The 24,847-nt window shown below is 46.2% G+C and overlaps 1 protein-coding gene across 1 annotated transcript in view; it reads right to left on the bottom strand.

The window, feature by feature from the left end:
* slc35f4 (solute carrier family 35 member F4) overlaps positions 1-24,847 on the bottom strand; it is a 336,248-nt gene that overhangs the window by 264,800 nt on the left and 46,601 nt on the right. Inside the window, exon 3 of the mRNA XM_070879154.1 lies at positions 18,740-18,764. Coding sequence (XP_070735255.1) covers positions 18,740-18,764 — 25 coding nt within the window. The remainder of the gene's footprint in view (positions 1-18,739; positions 18,765-24,847) is intronic.

Raw genomic sequence — 24,847 nt, 5'->3', positions numbered from 1 at the left:
AGGTTTAGGGAGGGAATTATTGGGATGGAAACTTGCACGGGTCTTTGCCTATTTCTGCCCAGGTCCAAATGCTAACAGGGCTCTAATGTCAGGAAAATTGCTTCCTATTTCTCTTAGATCCTCTTTCTCACCTGATGCATTTCTCTGAGAATTTCTCATCTGCTCCAAGTGTCTGAGATTTCCCCTCCACTATCTGAGATCTCTTCCCCCACCCCATCTTCAACTACCTTTCAGTCTTTATCTTCTTGATCACTTTCGCATCCTCACAATTACCACCAATATACAGAAATCTATTAGAAAGTAAAACACTATATTAATAAAAGTGTTTATCAGAAGCAGAAATTATACTGTAATGCCATCCACCTCACGTTTCTACTTTTTCTTTCATACAGCAAGTGCCTCAGAGATAATTGCCTTGTCATCCCAGAATCTTGAGTTATTGAACATAGATGAGTGGAGGTTGTAATTATTAATATCAATTACTGTAGTCTCCTGGAGCTTGCTGGATTGCCTTTGTGGGTTGGAGAGGAATGTCCCAGAGCTTTTTACTAAATTGGCGTAAGGCTTTTTCTGTTTTTTTGCCTCTTCCTGGAGATTGCATAGCTGGGGAGCAAGGTAGGGGGGGAACGGGATGATGACTCGACCATGTCTAGTTGGAACAGGCTGATGGATTTGTTGGCCCTACCCTTTTTAAGTTGATATGTCACATTGATAATGGGATTCTGTAACATGTAAACAGCAGCTGCTGGTTTTTAGAGCTTTAACTCTGTCTCTTAGACTTTAGATCTCGTACCTTTCCCTGTAAAAGTCAAAATAATGCAACATTTTGTCATGTATGTAACCACAATGTAACACCACTGTATTACTTTATACACTCAACCTAGATGCACACCTTGACCACAAGGGGTGAACTTGTGGGAGACACTCCTTACCTGATTACACAGGTATAAAAAGGGACCCACGCAGGGTCATTGTCTTTGGAGTCCTGTGAATAAAGAGTTAAGGTCACAGAATGACCTTGTCCCTAGAATGTGCCTCGTGTGGTTTCATACTTTAGAGTAAGGACCTTACATTGGCGACGAGAAACGGGAACTCACGACCCACGAGAATGGCCACCGGTAGCACAGAGGAAAGGTACTGTTTTGGGGAAGACTGGGACGATTTTGTCGAGAGGCTTCAACAAAGCTTCGTTATGAAAGAATAGCTGGGGGATGCAACAGCCGACAAGCGAAGGACTCAGCTTTTGACCAGCTGCAGACCAAAGACTTATGCGCTCATGAAGGACTTACTAACACCCAAAAAGCCGGCGGACTAAACCTTTGAAGAACTTAGCAAATTGATCAGGGAGCACCTCAAACTGGCGAGTAGCGTACATATGGAACACAGATTCTACACCCACCGACGTCGTGAAGGATAGATCATACCGGACTTCGTAGCGGACCTCCTGCATTTGACCAGCCACTGTAAGTTCACAGATGCCTGCAGGGGGGAAATGCTAAGGGACTTCTTTATCGAGGGCATTGGTAATGCGGGAATTTTCCGCAAATTAATTGAGACCAAAGATTTGACCTTGGAAGAGGCGGCGTTGATAGCTCAAACTTTCATGGCGGGGGAGGAAGAGACGAAAATAATATACACGCGCAATTCTGCCTCTAACACGGCAATGGATCAGGGAGTCAACATCATCAATGCAACTCAGAGCCCCGCAGGGAGGCAGGGGCAGTCCGACAGTCCCCAGGCAGCAATAGACCCCAGAGTAGGACTTCAACAGAGACAATGACAGGCTGAACAGACATTCACGCCAACCACAGTGGACAATGCAGCCCAGGATGGGGCCATTGACACCCACTAAGAGGGTACTTAAGAGCAGTCAAAGGGACAGTCAGCGCGGAATGCCTGGCCATAGTCCCTTTGTTCCCAACAATGGAAACTTTAACTCATGCTGGAGGTGTGGGGGAAACCACTCAGCTAGATCTTGCAGATTTCAACAGTTTGTCTGCAGGAACTGCAATCTCAGTGGGCACTTAGCTCGAATGTGCAGGAAGTCTGCAACCAGACTAATATATGAGGTGGATGGACCAGAAGAGGGTTCTTTGAGGCAGGATGACTTTTGGGGCAAATCGATGGACGTCGAGGTTCAGCGGGTCCATATGGCGAATATTCACAGTTCATACACCAAAACGGCACCAATGATGATGAGGGTTTTATTAAACAGTATCCCAGTATGCATGGAGCTGGACACTGGGGCCAGCCAGTCACTCATCAGCATTCAGCAATTTGAGAAGCTATGGCCACTTAAAGCCAGTAGACCCAAATTAGCACGTATTGAGACACAATTATGGACTTACACTAAAGAAATCATTCCGGTGCTAGGCAGTGCAATGTTGGCTGTCACATACAATGGGTTAGTGAATCGGCTGCCGCTCTGGATTGTCCCGGGCAATGGTCCCGCACTGTTGGGGAGGAGCTGACTAGCTGAGATGAACTGGAAATGGGGGGATGTTCACGCAATGTCTGCTATGGAGCAAAGTTCATGCTCACAAGTCCTACAACAATTCGAGTCACTATTCCAACCGGGCGTCGGGACTTTCAAAGGCACTAAAGTGGTGATACACATCACTCTGGACGCCAGGCCAGTGCACCACAAAGCCAGAGCGGTGCCGTATGTGATGCGGGAAAAGATCGAGAGCGAATTGGACCGGCTGTTGAGAGAGGGCATCATCTCGCCTGTTGAATTCAGCGACTGGGCGAGTCCCATCATTCCCGCCCTAAAAGCGGATGGCTCTGTCAGGATCTGTGGCGACTACAAGGCCACCATCAATCGGGTGTCACTACAAGATCAATACCTGCTCCCGAGAGCGGAGGACCTTTTCGCCACGCTGGCAGGCGGCAAGCTGTTCACCAAGTTGGACCTCACTTCAGCCTATATGACCCAGGAACTGGCCAACGAATCTAAACTACTGACCACCATCACCACGCACAAGGTTCGTTTATAACAGGTGCCCGTTTGGCATTCGATCAGCGGCCGCGATTTTTCAACGAAACATGGAAAGCCTGCTTAAATCTATTCCTGGAACGATCGTATTCCATCACGGGTCGAGACACCGAGGAACACCTCCACAACCTGGAGGAGGTGCTATGCCGACTGGACCGGGTAGGCCTGCGACTCAAGAAGTCGAAATGTGTGTTCTTAGCTCCTGAGGTTGAGTTTCTGGGCAGGAGGGTTGCTGCAGATGGGATTCGGCCCACCGAATCCAAAACAGAGGCGATTCGATGAGCACCCAGGCCCTGCAACACATCGGAGTAGCGTTCATTCCTGGGACAGTTGAACTATTTTGGGAACTTTCTGCTGAACTTGAGCACATTGTTGGAGCTGCTGCACATGCTCCTGCGTAAGGGTTGCGATTGGTTTTGGGGGGACTGTCAGGAAAAGGCTTTTGATCGGGTGCGGAACCTACTTTGTTCAAACAAGTTGTTGACCCTGTAAAAAATTGGTTCTGACATGTGATGCATCATCCTATGGGGTTGGGTGCGTGTTGCAGCAGGGCAATGCTGAGGGTCAGCTACAACCTGTGGCTTATGTCTCCAGGTCGTCTCTCAAGCAGAACGGGGTTATGGGATGGTCGAGAAGGAAGCGCTTGCACGTGTCTATGGTGTAAAAAAAATGCATCAGTACCTCTTTGGTCGGAAGTTTGAATTAGAGACGGACCACAAGCCATTAACATCCCTGTTGTCTGAGAGCAAGGCCATCAATGCCAACGCATCAGCTTGCATACAGCAATGGGCTCTCACGCTAGCTGCTTATGACTACTCCATCCGGCACTGGCCCGGCACTGAAAATTGCGCTGACGCGCTCAGCAGGCTTCCACTGGCCATCACTGAGGGGGCAGCGGAGCAAAGCACTGAGATGGTCATAGCTGTCGATGCCTTTGACAGCGCAGGCTCCCCCATCACAGCCCGCCAGATCAAAATCTGGACCAACAGAGATCATCTCCTATCCTTGATTAAGAAATGTGCCTTGACTGGGGATTGGGCGCCCGCACACGGAGCATGCCCTGAGGAGGTCAGACCGTTCCACAGACGGCTGGATGAGCTCTCCATCCAAGCCGACTGCCTACTATAGGGCAGCCGGGTAGTTATACTCCAGAAGGGCCGGGAGACATTCATCAGGGAACTCCACAGCGAGCACCCAGACATTGTGCTGATGAAGGCCATTGCCCGATCACACGTTTGGTGGCCTGGAATTGATTCAAACCTGGAACACTGTGATCGCAGGTGCACAACGTGTGCCCAGCTGGGTAATGCCCCCAGGGAGGCCCCGCTTAGCCTATGGCCCTGGCCCACCAGGCCATGGTCACACATTCATGTTGACTACACGGGCCCGTTCATGGGAAAGATGTTCCTTATTGTGGTAGATGCGTACTCGAAATGGATCGAGTGCATCATTCTGAATTCATGCATGTCATCCACCACCGTGGAAAGCCTACGTGCGATCTTTGCAACCCATGGCTTGCCGGACATCCTGGTTAGTGATAATGGCCCATGTTTCACAAGCTACGAATTCCAGGAGTTTATGTCGGGCAATGGCATCAACCACATGAGGACTGAGCCATAAAAGCCAGCCTCCAATGGCCAGGCGGAACGTGCGGTCCAAATCATTAAGCAAGGTATGCTCAGGATTCAAGGACCCTCCCTATAATGCCGCCTATCGCGTCTCCTGCTGGCCTATAAATCCCGACCGCACTCGCTCACGGGGGTCTTGCCCGCAGAGCTACTAATGAAACGGACACTCAAAACTCGGTTGTCCCTCATTCACCCAGTCCAGACCGACATAGTTGAGGGCAAGCGCAAGTCATAAAACGAGTACCATGACCGTAATTCGAGAGGGAGATGTATCGAAATAAATTATCCTGTATTTGTCCTCAATCACACCATGGGGCCCAAATGGCTTGAGGGCACTGTAATTGACAAAGAGGGGAATAAGGTCATCGTGGTAAAACTCAACAATGGTCAGATATGCCGTAAGCATCTGGACCAAGTAAAAAAAAGGTTCATCATCGACACAGAGGAACCTGAAGAAAACCACGAGATGGAGCTCACAACACCGCCAGTGAACGAGCAACAAGAGCAATCAGAAGAATGCACAGTCCCTGCGGTCAGCCCGGACAGGCCGGAATCACCACAGGTGACAGACACTCACGTCAGTGTCCAACAACCAGAGCCCTAACTGCGGCGCTCCACAAGGGAGTGTAGATCACCTGAAAGACTAGACCTATGATCCCAATAAGACTTTGGGGGGAGGTGATGTCATGTATGTAACCACAATGTAACACAACTGTATTACTGTATACACTCAAGCTAGATGCACCCATTGACCACAAGGGGTGAACTTGAGGGAGACACTCCTTACCTGATCACACAGGTATAAAAAGGAAGTTCCCAAGCAGGGTTATCGTCTTTGGAGTCCTGTGAATAAAGAGTTAAGGTCACAGAGTGACCTTGTCCCCAGAATGTGCCTCATGTGGTTTCATACTGTAGAGTCAGGACTTTACACATTTAAATGTAAAATTACAGCAGTTCACTGTCCTACTGACTTTCTATCCGTGTTAGCCTCGTACTTCCAGTGAGATAGGACCACAATGGGACTATTCTAGATTTCTAAGTGGTGTCAAAAATGTTATGATATTCCCATCCTCACACCCACTGTCAAGAGCAAGACTAAGAGGAAATAACAGTGTAATACTAATAGAGGGAGAGGAACAAGTGGAGTGGGTGGAAGGGGAGTCAGATGTGAAAATATTAAGTGGGAAATAGCTGATTCAATTGTAAAATGTCAGATTCTGACAGCTACTTTTTAATCTCTCTGACTCTGTCTCTCTCACGCACACACACTTGGGCAGATTTGTGTTCTTGCCATCTGCGGGTAAAACAATTTCTGGTGGAGCACAGCCAGGGAAACAGGTGGGAAGGGTCGTACACCTCTAACAGAGCTGCCTGATTTTGCTTCCATCAAATTAAGTGTACCTGTTCTCAGTATTCTCAGTCTGTGATAGTGAGTACAAAAAAGTCAACTATGTTTCACTAACTTCTTAACAGAATTATTTCAAGACATAAAAAGAAAATGGTTTGAAAGGATAAAAATTGGGGGGAGAGTGGAAACTGCATGTCATGAGGAAAAAAATGGTTGTTTTTTTTGGTTGAACTGTCAATATTGTGGTGAAAAGGGTAGTAGCTGATGACAGAATTTAAAACACATTTTGCACTCACCCTTCTGCAGTCTAATATTCCCAGATTTTGTATGTTTAACAGAAAATTTTAAGTGTTTCTACAAGCAAGTCAAATCATATCAGAATATATACTCAATTATTTATTATGCTTTACGCACAACACCTTTAATCCAATTTCTAACCGTTAAGTGTAGTCCTTGTGATGCCAACATACTATGGCACAGGTTGGCGAGGTATGGATTCCAACCTATAATCCCGATAAGCTCCAGTTCTTCTCTCAGCTGTTACACCAGTGGGAAGTGTTGAGCAGAGGTCATGCACTCCTCCACAGAGAGGAAAGTCATAGGTTTAGTGGGAGGTTTCAGAGCCATACCAGTAGAGACTGGGCAGGTTGCTTGACTTGCAATTCACCTTCTGAACCCCCTGTAGTGCATGATGAGGGCAGACCATTAGAGAAGGGAGAGATAGAGAGAGAAAGCACCTCAAACAGGAAGTCTCACAGCAACTATATTCCAATAGCTCCTTTCTCTGCAAAGGTGATTGTCTGCTAAAATTAAAACTTGAGAGCAACTCAATGTTGCCGCAAATCTAAGTTAGCAGGAATGTTATCTTTGTGATAATAGTAAGTTTACTTGCAGCTGTTAGATGTTAAGATAACCCATGCTTCCCTGTTCAATTGCATAGGTGTAAAGTTCAGAATACGTTAAATTTACAACAGCACTTACACAATGGAGTAAAATGAGTCACAGCAGGTGATACTTCTGCACAATAGTATTGTCATGTATGTATGCTGGGGTTTACTAGCCACCAGATGGAGCCACTGTCGGAGGACATTAGGCTGTGCGCACGTGCGTGCGGCCCAGGTATAAAAGGCCAGCCATCTTGTAATGTAATCACTTTGGGCCCTAATAAAGTAGAGCCAGGTTTGTACCTGTTCGGAGTTTACAGTATTCAGTCTATTGAGTTATTGCATACACAACATTTGGCGACGAGGTAACAAGAACCTTCACATGCAAAAATGAGCACAATTGGAATTCTGGAGCGATTCGTGGAGGGAGAAGGTTGGGCAGACTTTGTAGCCCACTTGAACCAGTACTTCGTGGCCAACAAAATAGAGAAAGAGGCAGACGCAGTTCGGCGCCGGACGGTCCTCCTCACGTTTGCAGTCCGAAAATCAATGGACTCATAAAGAATCTCCTCTCGCCCTTAAGTCCAACGGACAAGGACTATGAAACATTGTGTGCACTGGTACGTGACCACCTCAATCCAGATGAAAGCATCACCATCTCAAGATTTCGATTCTATACACACGTTCGTTCTGAGGGCCAGGATGTATCGGAATTCGTTGCCAACCTAAGACGTCTAGCTGGACCGTGTAAGTTCGAAACTGCGTTGGCAGACATGCTGCGGGACTTCTTTGTAATCGGCATCAACCACGAGGTGACCCTGCATAAGCTACTGGTGGCGGAGATGCTGAATTTGAGCAAGGCCATCACGATTGCCCAATCATGCATGACGCCAGACAAAAGCTTAAAGCAGATATCAGTGAAAAATCAGAACTCAGCAAGTGCTGTAAGCAAGATAGTATCATCATTTGGCAGAGCTACATATGGCAGGGACTACCCGACTGCATACGCAAAACCTGTGGCTGCTCAAAGTCCGTTAACGGGAATGAATCCGATATTACCGTGCTGGCATTGTGGGGGAAATCATCGGCACCATCAGTGTCAGTTTAAACAGTATATTTGTAAAGGCTGTTTGAGAGTGGGGCATCTCCAACGCACGTGTCCGCAACTGAGCAAGCGTGATGTGACACACCACATGGAGGATGATGACCAATCTAGCACGGATCCGGCTATGCAATCCGAGATACCAGAGGAGGAAGTGCATGGACTGTATTCGTTCATAACAAAAATCCAACTGATAATGATGAATGTAAAACTTAATGGTGTGCCGGTATCGATGGAATTGGACACTGGTGCGAGTCAATCAATAATGAGCCAGAGGACATTCAACAGGCTGTGGGATACTAAAGCTGTGAGGCCTGAGCTGAGTCCAGTCAATGCCAAGTTGCGTACGTACACTAAAGAACTCATAACGGTGATTGGCAGTGCAGTAATCAAGGTGTCGTATGATGGTGCGGTTCACGATATACCGTTATGGATTGTTCCAGGCAATGGTCTAATGCTGCTCGGCAGGAACTGGTTAGAAAAAATCAAATGGAACTGGAATGAGATCAAAACGTTGTCGTCGGAGGAGGATACTCCATGTGCTCAAGTGCTGAGCAAGTTCCCCTTGCTGTTTGAACCAGGCATCGGCAATTTCACGGGAACCAAGGTGCAGATCCACGTGGACTCGGATGCAAGACCCGTCCATCATAAAGCTCGGGCACTTCCGTACATGATGAGGGAGAAGGTCGAAATCGAACTGGACAGACTCCAGCTTGAAGGGATCATATCACCGGTTGAATTTAACTAATGGGTCAGCCACATTGTTCCCGTGTTGAAAAGTGATGGCACTGTCAGGATTTGTGGAGACTACAAGGTTACGATCAACTGAGTTTTGAAACAGCATCAATACCCGTTACCGAAAGCTGATGACCAGTTAGCAATGCTAGCCAGGGGGGGAAGTCGTTCACAAAACTGGATCTGACATTGGCCTACATGACACAGGAGCTGGTCGACACGTCGAAAAAACTTACGTGCATCAACACTTATAAAGGACTGTTTATCTACAACAGGTGCCCGTTTGGAATTCGCTCAGCTGCAGCCATATTTCAGAGGAACATGGAGCGTCTACTGAAGTCCGTCCCTAGAACCATCGTGTTCCAAGGTGACATAATGGTCACAGGTCGTGACTCCGCCGAACATCTGAACAACCTGGAAGAGGTTCTACATCGTCTGGACAAAGTGGGACTCAGACTGAAATGCTCGAAGTGCATCTTCATGGCACCAGAAGTCAAATTCCTGGGAAGGAAAATTGCTGCTGACAGTATCAGGCCTACGGACTCGAAAACCAAGACCATCAAAAATGCACTCAAGCCTCAGAATATGATGGGGCTGTGTTCGTTCCTTAGTGTACTCAACCACTTTGGTCATTTCTAACCTAGATTGAGTACCTTATTAGAGCCATTGCACATGCTGCTAAGAAAAGGCGACAACTGGGTTTGGGGTGCGTCTCAAGATAAGAGTTTTTGAGAAAGCTACTAATCTGCTTTTCTCTAACAAGCTGCTGGTACATTATGGTACGTGTAATCGTCTAGTATTGGTCTGTGATGCTTCGTCATATGGAGTTGGTTGCGTGCTCCAACAAGCTAATGTGTCGGGCAAATTACAACCTGTTGCATATGCTTCAAAAAGTTTGTCAAAGGCGGAAAGAGCCTACAGCATGGTAGAGAAAGAAGCACTAGCCTGTGTGTATGGGTTAAAAAGATGCATCAGTACCTGTTTGTTCTTCGGTTTGAACTGGAAACAGATCACAACCGGCAGACCTATTCTTAGTCATGGATGCTTTTGAAAGTGAAGGAACCCCTGTCATGGCCCAACAAGGTAAGAGCTGGATCAGCCAGGACCCGATATTATCGGCTGTGAAACGTTGCATCCTTAGTGGTGATCGGTCTGCCATACCCAAGCAAATGTGTGAGAAGACCAAACCTTATATCCGTCGCAAAGACGAACTATCCATTCAATTAGATTGTATACTGTGGGGTAATCGTGCTGTCATGCCCAAGAAAGGCAGAGAGAAATTTGTGCATGATCTACATAGCACTCATCCCAGTATTGTCATGATGAAAGCCATCGCCAGGTCTCATGTATGCTGGCCTGGAATTGACTCTGATCTGGAATCATGTGTGCATCAGTGCAACACTTGCATGCAGCTTAGTAAAGCACCAGCGGAATCGCCGCTGAGTCTGTGATCATGGCCATCTAAAACATGGTCCAGGATCCACATCGACTTTGCAGGTCCCTTCCTGGGAAAGATGTTCTTAGTTGTGGTGGATGCTTATTCCAAGTGGATAGAGTATACAATCATGTCATCCAGCACATCCACAGCTACCATTGAGAGCCTTCGTGTCATGTTTGCTACGTATAGTCCGCCTGACATCGTTGTAAGCGACAACGGATCTTGCTTCACCAGTTTGGAGTTTCAAGAGCGCATGAAACTCAACGGTATCAAACATGTGAGGTCAGCACCATTCAAACCCGCATCCAATGGACAAGCAGAGCGTGTGGTCCAAACCATCAAGCAGAGTATGAAAAGTGTAACTCAAGGTTCACTGCAAACTCACTTGTCACGCATATTGCTTAGTTACAGGACAAGACCTCATACGCTTACCGGGGTCTCGGCTGCTGAACTATTGATGAAGCGAGGTCTCAAGACCAGGCTCTCTCTTGTCCACCTGACTTGAATAATCGTGTCGAAAACAGACATCAAAGTCAGCAAGGGTATCAAGATCGTGCTACTGTGTCACGCGACATTTCTATTAATGATCCTGTATATGTACTGAATTATGGTCAAGGTCCCAAATGGATCGCCGGTACTGTTATGGCTAAGGAGGGTAACAGAGTGTTTATTGTTAAGTTCAAGAATGGGCAAACATGCAGGAAACATGTGGATTAGATAAAGCTGCGGCACACGGATGAACTGAAACAGTCTGAGGAAGACACAATCAGTGACCAGCCAACCTACCCTCAGTCATCAGAGGACTCCGCTGTCATCAATGAATCTGGACTTTCAATCCCTGACATGGTCATTGCCACTCCCATCAGATCGGCTACCCAGCCCCCAGTTATAACAGACTCAGAACGCTCGCCCAAGGCTGGAGTTCAACTCGGGAGTGGAAAGCCCCGGAGCATCTCAATTTGAAAAAAGACCGTTACTAATATCTTAAAGGGGGATATTGTCATGTATGCATGCTTGGGTTTACTAGCCACCAGGTGGTGCCACTGTCGGAGGTCGTTAGGCTGTGCGCACGTGTGTGTGGTCCAGGTATAAAAGGCCAGCAAATTTGTAATGTAATCACTTTGGGTCCTAATAAAGTAGAGCCAGGTTTGTACCTGTTCAGAGTTTACAGTATTCAGTCGATTGAGTTATTGCATATACAAGTATGAATCTTTTTTTTATATCTACATAAAGTTATCCAGTTTAAGATTAATTCTGACTAGCAGCAATTGCTCAAATCTATGATATTTGAGGTGGAGAGCTCTTACCTATTAGAGCTGCCAACATGCTAACAGTGGGGTGTTAACTCTGAGAAACATAGAAAATAGGTGCAGGAGTAGGCCATTCAGCCCTTCGAGCCCGCACCGCCATTCAATGAGATCATGGCTGATCATTCCCTCAGTACCCCTTTCCTGCTTTCTCTCCATATCCTTTGATTCCCTTCGCCGTAAGGGCCATATCTAACTCCCTCTTGAATATATCCAATGAACTGGCATCAACAACTCACTACGGCAGGGAATTCCATAGGTTAACAGCTCTCTGAGTAAAGAAGTTTCTCCTCAGCGCAGTCCTAAATGGCCTACCCTTTATCCTAAGACTATGTCCCCTGGTTCTGGACTTCCCCAACATCGGGAACATTCTTCCCGCATCTAACCTGTCCAATCCCGTCAGAATCTTATTCATTTCTATAAGATCCCCTCTCATCCTTCTAAACTCCATTGAATAAAGGCCCAGTTGATCCAGTCTCTCCTCATATGACAGCCCAGCCATCCCTGAAATCAGTCTGGTGAACCTTCGCTGCACTCCCTCAATAGCAAGAATGTCCTTCCTCAGATTAGGAGACCAAAACTGAACACAATATTCCAGGTGAGGCCTCACTAAGACCCTGTACAAACTGCAGTAAGACCTCCCTGATCCTATACTCAAATCCTCTAACTATGAAGGCCAACATACCATTTGACTTCTTCACCGCCTGCTGTACCTGCATGCCCACTTTCAGTGACTGATGAACCATGACACCCAGGTCTCGTTGCACCTCCCCTTTTCCTAATCTGTCGCCATCCAGATAATATTCTGCCTTCCTGTTTTTGCCCCCAAAATGGATAACCTCACATTTATCCACATTATACTGCATCTGCCATGCATTTGCCCACTCACCTAACCTGTCCAAGTCACCCTGCAGCCTCTTAGCGTCCTCCTCACAGCTCACACCGCCACTTAGTTTAGTGTCATCCGCAAACTTGGAGATATTACAATCAATTCCTTCATCTAAATCGTTAATGTATATTGTAAAGAGCTGAGGTCCCAGCACTGAGCACTGCGGCACTCCACTAGTCACTGCCTGCCATTATGAAAAGGACCCGTTTATCCCGAATCTCTGCTTCCTGTCTGCCAACCAGTTCTCTATCCACGTCAGTACATTACCCCCAATACCATGCGCTTTGATTTTGCACGCCAATCTCTTGTGCGTGACCTTGTCAAAAGCCTTTTGCAAGTCCAAATACACCACATCCACTGGTTCTCCCTTGTCCACTCTGCTAGTTACATCCTCCAGAAATTCCAGAAGATTCGTCAAACATGATTTCCCTTTCATAAATCCATGCTGACTTGGTCCAATCCTGTGACTGCTTTCCAAATGCACTGCTATTTCATCCTTAATGATTGATTCCAACATTTTCCCCACAACTGTTGTCAGGCTGACCGGTCTATAATTACCCGTTTTCTCTCTCCTTCCTTTTTTAAAAAGTGGTGTTACATTAGCTACCCTCCAGTCCATAGGAACTGATCCAGAGTCAATAGACTGTTGGAAAATGATCACCAATGCATCCACTATTTCTAGGGCCACTTCCTTAAGTACTCTGGGATGCAGACTATCAGGCCCGGGGATTTATCGGCCTTCAATCCCATCAATTTCCCTAACACAATCTCCCGCTTGATAAGGATATCCTTCAGTTCCTCCTTCTCACTAGACCTACTGTTCCCTAGTACATTCAGAAGGTTATTTGTGTCTTCTTTCATGAAGACAGAGCCAAAGTATTTGTTCAATTGGTCTGCCATTTCTTTGTTCCCCATTATAAATTCACCTGAATCCGACAGCAAGGGACCTACGTTTGTCTTCACTAATTTTTTTCTCTTCACATATTTATAGAAGCTTTTGCAGTCAGTTTGTAGGTTCCCTGCAAGCTTCCTTTCGTATTCTATTTTCCCCCTCTTAATTAAACCCTTAGTCTTCCTCTGTTGAATTCTAAATTTCTCCCAGTCCTCAGGTTTGTTGCTTTTTGTAGCCAAATTATATGCCTCTTCCTTGGCTTTAACACTATCCTTAATTTCCCTTGTTAGCCATGGTTGAGCCACCTTCCCCGTTTTATTTTTACTCCAGACAGGGATGTACAATTGTTGAAGTTCATTCATGTGATCTTTAAATGTTTGCCATTGCTTATCCACCGTCAACCCTTTAAGTATCCTTTGCCAGTCTATTCTAGCCAATTCACGCCTCATACCATCAAAGTTACCTTTCCTTAAGTTTAGAACCCTAGTTTCCAAATTAACTGTGTCACTCTCCATCTTAATAAAGAATTCTACCATATTATGGTCACACAGACCGGTTAGCCTGACATCGGTTGTGGGTGGAATGATGGAGTCGATTGTTGGGGATGTCATAGCAGCGCATTTGGAAAGAGGTGACATGGTAGGTCCAAGTCGGCATGGATTTGTGAAAGGGAAATCATGCTTGACAAATCTTCTGGAATTTTTTGGGGATGTTTCCAGTGGAGTGGACGGGGGGGGCCAGTTGATGTGGTGTATTTGGACTTTCGGAAGGCTTTCAACAAGGTCCCACACAAGAGATTAATGTGCAAAGTTAAAGCACATGGGATTGGGGTAGTGTGCTGACGTGGATTGAGGGCTGGTTGTCGGACAGGAGGCAAGGAGCAGGAGTAAATGGGTACTTTTCAGAGTGGCGGGCGGTGACTAGTGGGGTGCCGCAGGGTTCTGTGCTGGGGCCCCAACTGTTTACATTGTACATTAATAATTTGGACGAGGGGATTAAATGTAGTATCTCCAAGTTTGCGGATGACACTAGGTTGGGTGGCAGTGTGAGCTGCGAGGAGGATGCTATGGGGCTGCAGAGTGACTTGGATGGGTTTGGTGGGTGGGCGGATGAATGACAGATGGAGTATAATGTGGATAAATGTGAGGTTATCCACTTTGGTGGTAAAAACAGAGAGACAGACTATTATCTGAATGGTGACAGTTTAGGAAAAGTGGAGGTTCAACGAGACCTGGGTGTCATGGCACTTCAGTCATTGAAGGTTGGCATTCAGGTACAGCAGGCGGTTAAGAAAGCAAATGGCATGTTGGCCTTCATAGCGAGGGGATTTGAGTACAGGGGCAGGGAGGTGTTGCTATAGTTGTACGGGGCCTTGGTGGGGCCACGCCTGGAGTATTGTGTACAGTTTTGGTCTCCTAACCTGAGGAAGGACATTCTTGCTATTGAGGGAGTGCAGCGAAGGTTCACCAGACTGATTCCTGGGATGGCGGGACTGACATATCAGGAAAGACTGGATCAACTGGGCTTGTATTCACTGGAGTTCGGAAGAATGAGAGGGGACCTCATGGAAACGTTTAAAATTCTGACGGGTTTAGACAGGTTAGATGCAGGAAGAATGTTCCCAGTGTTGGGGAAGTCCAGAACCAGGGGTCACAGTCTAAGGATAGGTGGTAAGCCATTTCGGCCTGAGATGAGGAGAAACGTCTTCACCCAGAGAGTGGTGAACCTGTGGAATTCTCTACCACAGAAAGTTGTTGGGGCCAATTCACTAAATATATTCAAAGGGGAGTTGGATGTAGTCCTTACGACTAGGGGGGATCGGGGGGTGTGGCGGGAAGGCAGGAATGGGGTACTGAGGTTGCATGTTCAGCCATGAACTCATTGAATGGCGGTGCAGGCTCGAAGGGCTGAATGGCCTACTCCTGCACCTATTTTCTATGTTTCTATGTTTACCATATTATGGTCACTCTTCCCCAAGGGGCCTCGCACAACAAGATTGCTAATTGGTCCCTTCTCATTACACATCACCCAGTCTAGGATGGCCAGCTCTCTAGTTGGTTCCTCGACATATTGGTCGAGAAAACCATCCCTAATACACTCCAGGAAATTCTCCTCCATCGCATTGCTACCAGTTTGGTTAGTCCAATCAATATGTAGATTAAAGTCGCCCATGATAACTGCTGTACCTTTATTGCACACATCCCTTATTTCTTGTTTGATGCTGTCTCCAACCTTACTACTATTGTTTGGCAGTCTGTACACAACTCCCACTAGCGTTTTCTGCCCTTTGGAATTCCGCAGCTCCACCCATACCGATTCCACATCATCCAGGCTAATGTCCCTTCTTACTATTGCATTAATTTCCTCTTTAACCAGCAACGCCACCCCACCTCCTTTTCCTTTCTGTCTATCCTTCCTAAATGCTGAATACCCTTGGATGTTGAGTTCCCAGCCTTGGTCACCCTGGAGCCATGTCTCCGTGATGCCAATTATATTATATCTGTTAACTGCTATCTGCGCAGTTAATTGGTCCACCTTATTTCGAATACTCCTCGCATTGAGGCACAGTGCCTTCAGGCTTGTCTTTTTAACACATTTTGCCCCTTTAGAATTTTGCTGTAATGTGGCCCTTTTTGTTTTTTGCCTTAGGATTCTCTGCCCTCCACTTTTACTATTCTCCTTTCTATATTTTGCTTTTGACTCCATTTTATTTCCCTCTGTCTCCCTGCATAGGTTCCCATCCCCCTGCCACATTAGTTTAACTCCTCCCCAACAGCACTTGCAACACTCCCCCTCGGACATTGGTTCCGGTCCTGCCCAGGTGCAGACCGTCCGGTTTGTACTGGTCCCACCTCCCCCAGAACCGGTTCCAATGTCCCAGGAATTTGAATCCCTCCCTTCTGCACCACTGCTCAAGCCACGTATTCACCTGAGCTATCCTGCGATTCGTACTCTGACTAGCACGTGGCACTGATAGCAATCCTGGGATTACTACTTTTGAGGTCCTACTTTTTAATGAGGACTGAGATCAGCAGGATAACAGTCCCTCGGCCGCTAGCTACATAATTATGGCCTTGCAGTTGTATCAGGGAAACTCATTAATGCAAAAGGAAACCTCTCCAAATATTCAAGTACCATCTTATCTAAAACGCAATCTTTACTCTTCCTGCCACAAGAGTTTCTGTTAGTCTTCAAAAACACTGCATATAAAGAGACAATGCACCTCACCTCTCGTATTCATGGCATACATGCATTCATGAGTGTTCCTACCTCTCACATTCCTTTAACATCCTTTACTCTCCCTCCAAAAAGGAGAAGCCAGCCTATAACCAATGAACAAGACTTGCAACTTGGTGAGGAACACTACTGGATTTTCGCCAACTTTGCGACTGGGTTTTTGCCGCGATTTGACCCTCCATGGCAAAAACCCGGTCGGCGGGATCTTCGGACACCATTTTGCGCCGGCAATTCCACGTACAGCCGGGGAGAGGTGCGCCAACGTGAAACGATGTGCAGTGCCGCGGGTTGCATTACCGTCATAATTTCGGCACTCTCCGCCACGCCCAGAATACCGACAGGGTCAAATCTGTCGGTGCAGCCCTGCCAGCAGCGGTAAGTATGAAGACCTGCAAAAAAGGTAAGTTAAAGTTTTTATTTTTTTATTCTTTTTCAATGATTTAGTAGGTAAGGGTTTTGTGAATGTTTTATGGATGTTTTTTGAATGTTATTTGCAATGTATTTTTTTGTTTGTTTTTCCCCCCTCCCAAGGCCTCCCCTCACAGCGCTACCAGCTTCGGACAAAAGTTGCCGAAACTGACGGTTTGTGCCGCAAATCCTCATGCAATGCCAATTTTACTGTAAAGACCGAAAGTTAGGCCTAAAAATGGTAGCGCAGCGAAAATAGTAATTTTGGCGACCGTTTTCGCTGGAAACCGAAAATCCAGCCCTAACAATCAAAACTCAAGCCCTGATTTTAATCTAACCCAGGCAGGTCAGATGCCCATTTTTAACCCCAACCAATTTCAGCCTCCACAAAAGTAAATGGAGCCTGAAATCGGGCGGGTTGTAAAACGGGCTTCCGATGCAACCTGCCCCATTCTCAGTGGGTGGATTAGGTCAAAATTGGGGATTCTGAGTCTGCAGGAAGAGGGGGCCTTAGATATCATAGACAGACTGAAAGGCTGTGGGAGATGGCAAAGTTGGAAGCAAGATGGCAGTAAAAGATTGATAAAAGTGGCATGTGTAATTTCATCTCCATGTGACTCCTCAAAGTCTTTCCACCATCTACAAGGCACAGGTCAGGAGTGTGATGGAATACTCTCCACATGCCTGGATGAGTGCAGCTCCAACAACTCTCAAGAAGCTCGACACCATCCGGGACAAAACAACACCTTAAACATTCACTCCCTCCACCACCAGCCCACTGTGGCTGCAGTGTGTACCATCTATAAGATGCACTGCAGCAACTCGCCAAGGCAGCACCTCCCAAACCCGCGACCTCTACCACCTAGCAGGACATGGGCAGCAGGCGCATGGGAGCACTACCACCTGCAACTTCCCCTCCATGTCACACACCACACTGACTTGAAAATCTATCGCCATTTCTTCATCGGCGCTGGGTCAAAATCCTGGAACTCCCTCCCCAACAGCACTATGGGAGTCCCTTCACCACACGGATTACAGCGGTTCAAGGTGGTGGCTACCACCACCTTCTCGAGAGCAAATTAGGGATGTGCAATAAATGCTGGCCTTGTCCACATCAGGTGAATGAATTTTTTTTTAAGTGATTTCTCAAAGTATTGTACTCATCAACTATTTCTTCAAGGACAATATCACTGTGTGCACATCTAAACAAGCTCTTCCGTGATTCAAATCATAAGGGTCGCCTTGCAGGAAGTGGCCATCAACCTAGATGACCAACTGAGCATATCGAGATCCACAACTCTTGTCACTTGGTCACCAACTTCGTCATGGCATCTTATTTATGCAAACACCAGCCCAGCGACACCCACTCAGGGGAACTCAGTCAGAGGCGCTGTCACTGGATAAAATATTAAGCACAGGAGAGAATAAGGACTTTGGAAGTGGAAGCGAGGGACAGTGGAAGGTGGAAAATAATTGATCTCAGCTGAGGAGCCTCTGGATCCATGTCTTAAGAGCTCAGTCTTCAGAAGAACTGTGATTGGCCTTCAACTTCGGACTGTGCACCACTCGGTGCCACGCACAGCCTTCCTCCTCTGCCTCACTTCCACCAGCAGAATGTCCGCAGCTGCATCTGAAAACCCATAAGGTCTCTGGCCTCCTACGAACCTGCCAGACATTATTTGGATCGAGAACTTTTTAACTTCTCTGGAAGCTCTGATAGGGCAATGCACGTGACTGAGGATGGTGGCCACCCCACCTCCATTCAGGATTTCTCTGGAGCAGAAAATCTCGGCTTTATGGGGTCAAAATACAGGGACTTAATCCTATCTGGTACTGGCAAAAAATAGCAAAAAGGGGGCAGCCAACATTTTTTAACCAGCTAGTGGAGGGCCCGCACCGTGCTCCATTTTCCGAGGCTCGGCAGTGCTGCCAGTAAGATCCATCGCTCTGAAAATTAAAATGAGGGAGAGGTGACATCAGTCGGTGTGCAACAGCAAATTGATGTCACCACGGCAAACTTGGATCTTTGCACTGAGTTCAGCACTGGGTCCTAATTGCACCAGGTAAACCTAGCGTGCAGCAGACTGACAGAGACGCTGTCAGCATTTCTTAAGGGGACACACACATTGTTCAGGTAAGTTTGCATTTAAGCTTTTGTACTGTTTTTTTGTGCGTGCCGACCCCTTACCGTCCCATGCTGCCTCCTTTGTGCCCCGCGGGGGAATTTGTTCTGCGGGTCGTGAGGTTCGCGGACATCCGCCGCCAGGGCACCCCTTAAAGGGGAGGCCATTAGCGCCCCGGGCCACCATTTTATTTTGGCAGCCAGCTCTTGCATGGCCCTCGCATCGACCGAGCCGCCATTATGCAGCCTGGCACTCCGTTTTGGGTACCGGGCCACTGGCCTGGTCGATCGTGTCCCTGATGACCCAATGGCTGGCCACTAAAGGGCCTGCAGAGTGCGCAGCAGCTCTCCCCTTTAACTGAACGGGAGGGGCGTTGTAGCATGTCAGCACTATGCGAATGCTCCATGTAGCGCTAGCCTCCTGAGCGCGGCGCTGGACTCCAAGGAAACAGAGACTCAGCGCTCCGCTTCCTTTGAGGGGCGCACGTGTCCAATTCCGTGTCGAGGGCGGGACTTCCAGGGCGGGCGATAAAAGTCCTGGCTCCGGAAGGTTACTGCCCCCAATTAGGTCAAGGGGCAATTTCACCCCCTCTGTGTGTGTGTTTGTGTAGTTGCAGGAAACAAATATTCCCATAAATGCTTTAGTGATAATTCAAACAATGAAAGCTCACCATCTGACCAGTTTCAAATCAATGTCTAATGTTTCATTAGTCACCTTTTGGCTTTTTAATTGTATACCCTAAATTGAAATGTATTTATAATTACTAGAGTGGTTTCAGAAACAATCTCATTAGCTGAATTAACATCCTTCAACCTTTGAACATCCTATAGTCTGAATTCATGTTCTGACCAAAATAAGCATTACTATCAATTGTGTCTCTGTTCAGATAAATAATGTAACTGAAGATTTTGTATAAGTACACAAGCACACAGTTGTTGTGCTTTATTAACACAGCCTTGTCAGCACTTGAGTTGGGTTCCCAGTATATTTTACTTGGAAGTACACAGACTAACTAACTTCCGGTGCTCTTCTGCACTTTGGGATAAGAGGAATGAGCAGTGTAACCAGTTTCTTTTAACTTTGTTTTGATCGCCCTTTTCCCTCCATAACACGACATTCTTCAGCTGGAAGACAACTGGAAGCGTTAATGAGAGAGCTTGAGGACTGGATAAATGAGCTTTAATGGACCACATTGCCTTTCTCACAGTGAATTTTTAATCTTAATATTCTGGTGTTGCAGAACTCCACAGCTGCCTTGAATACTTCCAAGAAGCGCACTTGGAGAAATATGAGGTGATTGTGCTCTCTTCTTCCCCTCACCTTGATGGAGCAGCTCACTTCTTGAGCAAGTAATCTACCAGTGTACTGTAGAAATTGCCTCCTAAAGTGACAGTATGCAGGTGAGAGATCCAGTTAGCACAAACTCATAGCAGGTGCTGTATTGTCGGTACTTCTTTGCTTGATTGCTTCGACAAAATCTATATTTATGAGATAGTGAAAGCCTCTTCCAGGAGTGTCCTCATGCCCTGGAAATCTGGGGGTTTGGAAAGGGCTGTTTTCCACACTGTTGCCTCCTTGGTAAATTAATGCAAAATCAGAACACTAAAATTTGTTAGAATCAGCAACTTGAGCTTGAAGCAACTGAATGGGAACGTGGATTTAAACTCTGGACAACGTGGACAAGATTTTCTGCATTTTTATCGCTTGTTTTGGCAGTCATTCTAATGTCTCCTGATCTCCACCACTATTTCTGTGATTTTCTGGTGGAAATTATGGCAGGCATTGATTATACCTGCCCATACTTGGCCAGACTAATGATAGGAATACAGTATCCAACCTATTTCCTGTTATCATCGCCTTAACAAAGCTGGACGTCAGGAATGCCCTTGTGTTCCTATCATCCAGCTTTGCTCATGCAACAGGAAAGGCCGAGGGGGTTGGGTAGTTGTTCAAAAATGGATTGGCTGCCTTGCCTCATGCAAGTAATCACAGAGCAATCGATTACAGTAGCCTATGCAAAGGCATTTTTAAAAATTTAGAGGAAATGTTTATTTTTTCATTGACAGTGACTTCCATCCCCACCACCCGAGGTGACGTGCTACCACCTAAAATATCACTGGAGCCTGCCACCAATATTCCAATGAGCCTGAGCTCAGAAGATTGACCACGGTCCGGTGTTGGGAGATGGACAGGTCCAGAGGCTGCAATCCACCAATCTGGAGGCATTGCTGCTGGATTGAATGATCTAAGCAGAGCTTCTCGTTATGCATCTAAATGGCTTGTTAAGACAAAAAACTTTGTTACCCTTGTACCATTCTATTGCTCCTTAAGCTATGTTTATCCTACACTTTTCTTAATTGTAATCATGAAATGATTCAGCAATGATATGCTCCAGTCTATTCAACCCAGGAATTCGACTCCCTGAACTAAGTGCCTGATTTACGAGACGGCAAAAGCAGTGATCCTAAAATTGCAGCTTTTGTTGTCTCGTGAGTGTGCAAGAATCTTATTAGCCCTTATATAATTTAAGACAATTTAATACAAGTCAGTCTCATGTCAAAGTGTAAAGAACATATTCCCATCTGTTCCTTCAATGAACAATGCTCGCCCATCCTCCCCATCATCTCACCTAGAGCACCCACTGCTCTGGCACAGACATGATGGGGAAAATGTCCTCCTTTGAGGTGCGTAATATTCTATGATTCTATGATTTTATTCTACATAAATTGGTCACTGCTGGGATTTGCTGCTCTGGTGTTTTGAGAGTTTGCTGCTTGAAGTGTGTGTTTGACTATTTACTTTTGGATCTAAAGTTTTACATTTATTGGATATCTTTACTTGCATTCTCCCCAGCGCATTATTTCCTGCTAGTGCTTACCTCTATTTCTTTGTAATGCAAGACTTTTCCAAAACCCATTTCCCACAACAGTTTTGCTAACAGTTGCCACTTCACTTGCAGTAATCAAACTGCTCGGCATCGGAATTCCCCATGACATTCCTACATCAATCCGTGATTTGGAAGAATAACAGAACTTTACAGCACAGAGTGCATGGCTTAGAACCCAACAATGGCCATGAATCGTCGTGCCAAAACTGATGCGCAGAAGCATCACATGAAATTTGTATTCTTGCGTCATCAGTGTAATGTCTTGAGTAAAGAATCTGACCAGATACTGTAAGCTCAAATTAATGTGTGACCGTAGTCCTTTATTACAAGTCTCCAACGTGCCTCTCCAGCCTGTGAGGCCTCCTTATGTACAGGTGCTCCCAAGGAATTGTGGGAACCCTTGGGACTCCAGGGGATGAGCCCTCTGGTGGTTAAACATGATATTTACAGGTTTACATATATAACAATCAGGATGCAACCGGATTCTGGAGATGTCCCAGTGGATTGGAAAACCACAAATGTAACACTCCTATTTAAAAAAGGAGGCAGACAGAAAGCAGGAAACTATAGACCAATTAGCCTAACATCTGTCATTGGTAAAATGCTGGAGTCCATTATTAAAGAAGCAGTAGCAGTTCATTTGGAAAGCATAATTCAATCAAGCAGAGTCAGCATGGTTTTATGAAAGGGAAATCATGTTTGACAGATTTGCTGGAGTTCTTTGAGGATGTAATGAGCAGGGTGGATAAGGGGGAACCAGTGGATGTGGTGTATTTGAATTTCCAGAAGGCATTCGATAAGGTGCCACATAAAAGGTTACTGCACAGGTTAAAAAGTTCACAGGGTCGGGGATAATATATTAGCATGGATAGAGGATTGGCTAACCAACAGAAAACAGAGTCGAGATAAATATACATTTATGAGTTAGACAAAGGAATTGGATGTAATATCTCCAAGTTTGCAGATGACACTAAGCTGGGTGGCAGTGTGAGCTGTGAGGAGGATGCTAAGAGGCTGCAGGGTAACTTGGACAGGTTAGGTGGGTGGGCAAATGCATGGCAGATGCAGTATAATGTGGATAAATGTGAGGTTATCCACTTTGGTGGAAAAAACAGGAAGGCAGAATATTATCTGAATGGTGACAGATTAGGAAAAGGGGAGGTGCAACGAGACCTGGGTGTCATGGTACATCAGTCATTGAAAGTTGGCATGCAGGTATGGCAGGCAGTGAAGAAGGCACTTCATAGCGAGAGGTATTGAGTAGAGAAGCAGGGAGGTCTTACTGCAGTTGTACAGGGCCTTGGTGAGGCCACACTTTGAATATTGTGTAGTTTTGGTCTCCTAATCTGAGGAAGGACATTCTTGCTATTGAGGGAGTGCAGCAAAGGTTCACCAGACTGATTCCCGGGATGGCAGGACTGACATATGAACACTGGATCGACTAGGCTTATATTCACTGGAATTTAGAAGAATAAGAGGGAAATCTCATAGAAACGTATAAAATTCTGACGGGATTGGACAGGTTAGATGCAGGAAGAATATTCCTGATGTTGGGGAAGTCCAGAACCAGGGGTCACAGTCTAAGGATAAGGGGTAAGCCATTTAGGACCGAGATGGGGAAAAACTTCTTCCCTCAGAGAGTTGTGAACCTGTGGAATGCTCTACCACAGAAAGTTGTTGAGGCCGGTTCGTTAGATATATTCAAAAGGGAGTTAGAAGTGGCCCTTACTGCTAAAGGGATCAAGGGGTATGGAGAGAAAGCAGGAATGGGGTACTGAAGTTGCATGATTAGCCATGATCATATTGAATGGTGGTGCAGGCTCGAAGCGCCAAATGGCCTACTCCTGCACCTATTTTCTATGTTTCTATGTTTCTAAATGGGTTATTTTCCGGTTGGCAAACAGTAACTAGTGTAGTGCCACAGGAACCGGTGCAGGGGCCTCAATTATTTACCATCTAATTAATGAATCCATGATCAGATCAGCCATGATTTTATTAAATGGCTGAGCAGGCTCGAGGAGCCAAATGGCCTGCTCTTGCTCCTATTTCTTATGTTCTTATGTTCTTAACCGCTATGCTATGGACAACCGTTGTGCCCTAAGAGACGGTGGGCCAGTGCGGAAGAGGATGAAAGTCCACCAGCAACAGTGAAAGCGGGAGGGAGGCAAGTGGTATTGGGCACTCCTGCTCCTCTTGGTTTCACAGTGAAGTAATTAAAACATTTGGTCGCCAGTATTTCCTAAGAAAGTTGATCTCAGCTGAGCAGCAATTGAAGTGCTATGATTGACTTTAGTACCCTTGCTTAGGGAGGCAAAAATCAACCAGTGTTTCCACTCCTGATCAGTATCCAGCAACCGCTGTTGGAATTAAGATTGTATTGATGCTTTCCATGGTCACATAGGCTGCCAACATTCACAATGAATAATGGCCAATTGGCCGAGGTAGCAGAGCCACCCCAGCACTCATGGAACTATACCCCCTACAAAGAGTCAATGCCTGCAGAGGAGGGAGAGAGGAGAGAAAAATATATCAAGTAATGGAGAAAGAAAGAAGGAAAGAAATACATATCACTTCTCTACATTTATAATTGTGTCCACATAATTGATCCCATTTTTTGGGGGGCTTATAAAAAAATGTCCTTGTGCCAGCAATAAAGTTATACAATTTATTGGAAATCAATTTGAGACAGGACCAAGATGTTTGCTGACATTATTGTCTCCAGCTTGCATGAGCTTCAATAAAAGATACAGGGGGCGAAATTCGCAAGCACCCCCCTTAACTTTTAAAAAATTTAGCGCCCAGCGAGATGCCTTGCCAAATTGTGTGAAATTGGGCGTTTTCACCCCAGGAGTGAAGGGGGTGGTAAATGGACTCAGCTGGGCACTGCAGGGGCGCTATTCACAGAGAGTTACCCAATTTCAGCTGAGTTGCATTCAACAATCAGCCTTCAATCCTTGACTCCAGTTCCATCTCT

Source organism: Pristiophorus japonicus, chromosome 4 (genome assembly GCF_044704955.1).
Source record: "Pristiophorus japonicus isolate sPriJap1 chromosome 4, sPriJap1.hap1, whole genome shotgun sequence".
NCBI lineage: Eukaryota > Metazoa > Chordata > Chondrichthyes > Pristiophoridae > Pristiophorus > Pristiophorus japonicus.
The sequence above is the reverse complement of the archived record's forward strand: the minus strand, read 5'-3'. Positions and strand labels throughout refer to the sequence as shown.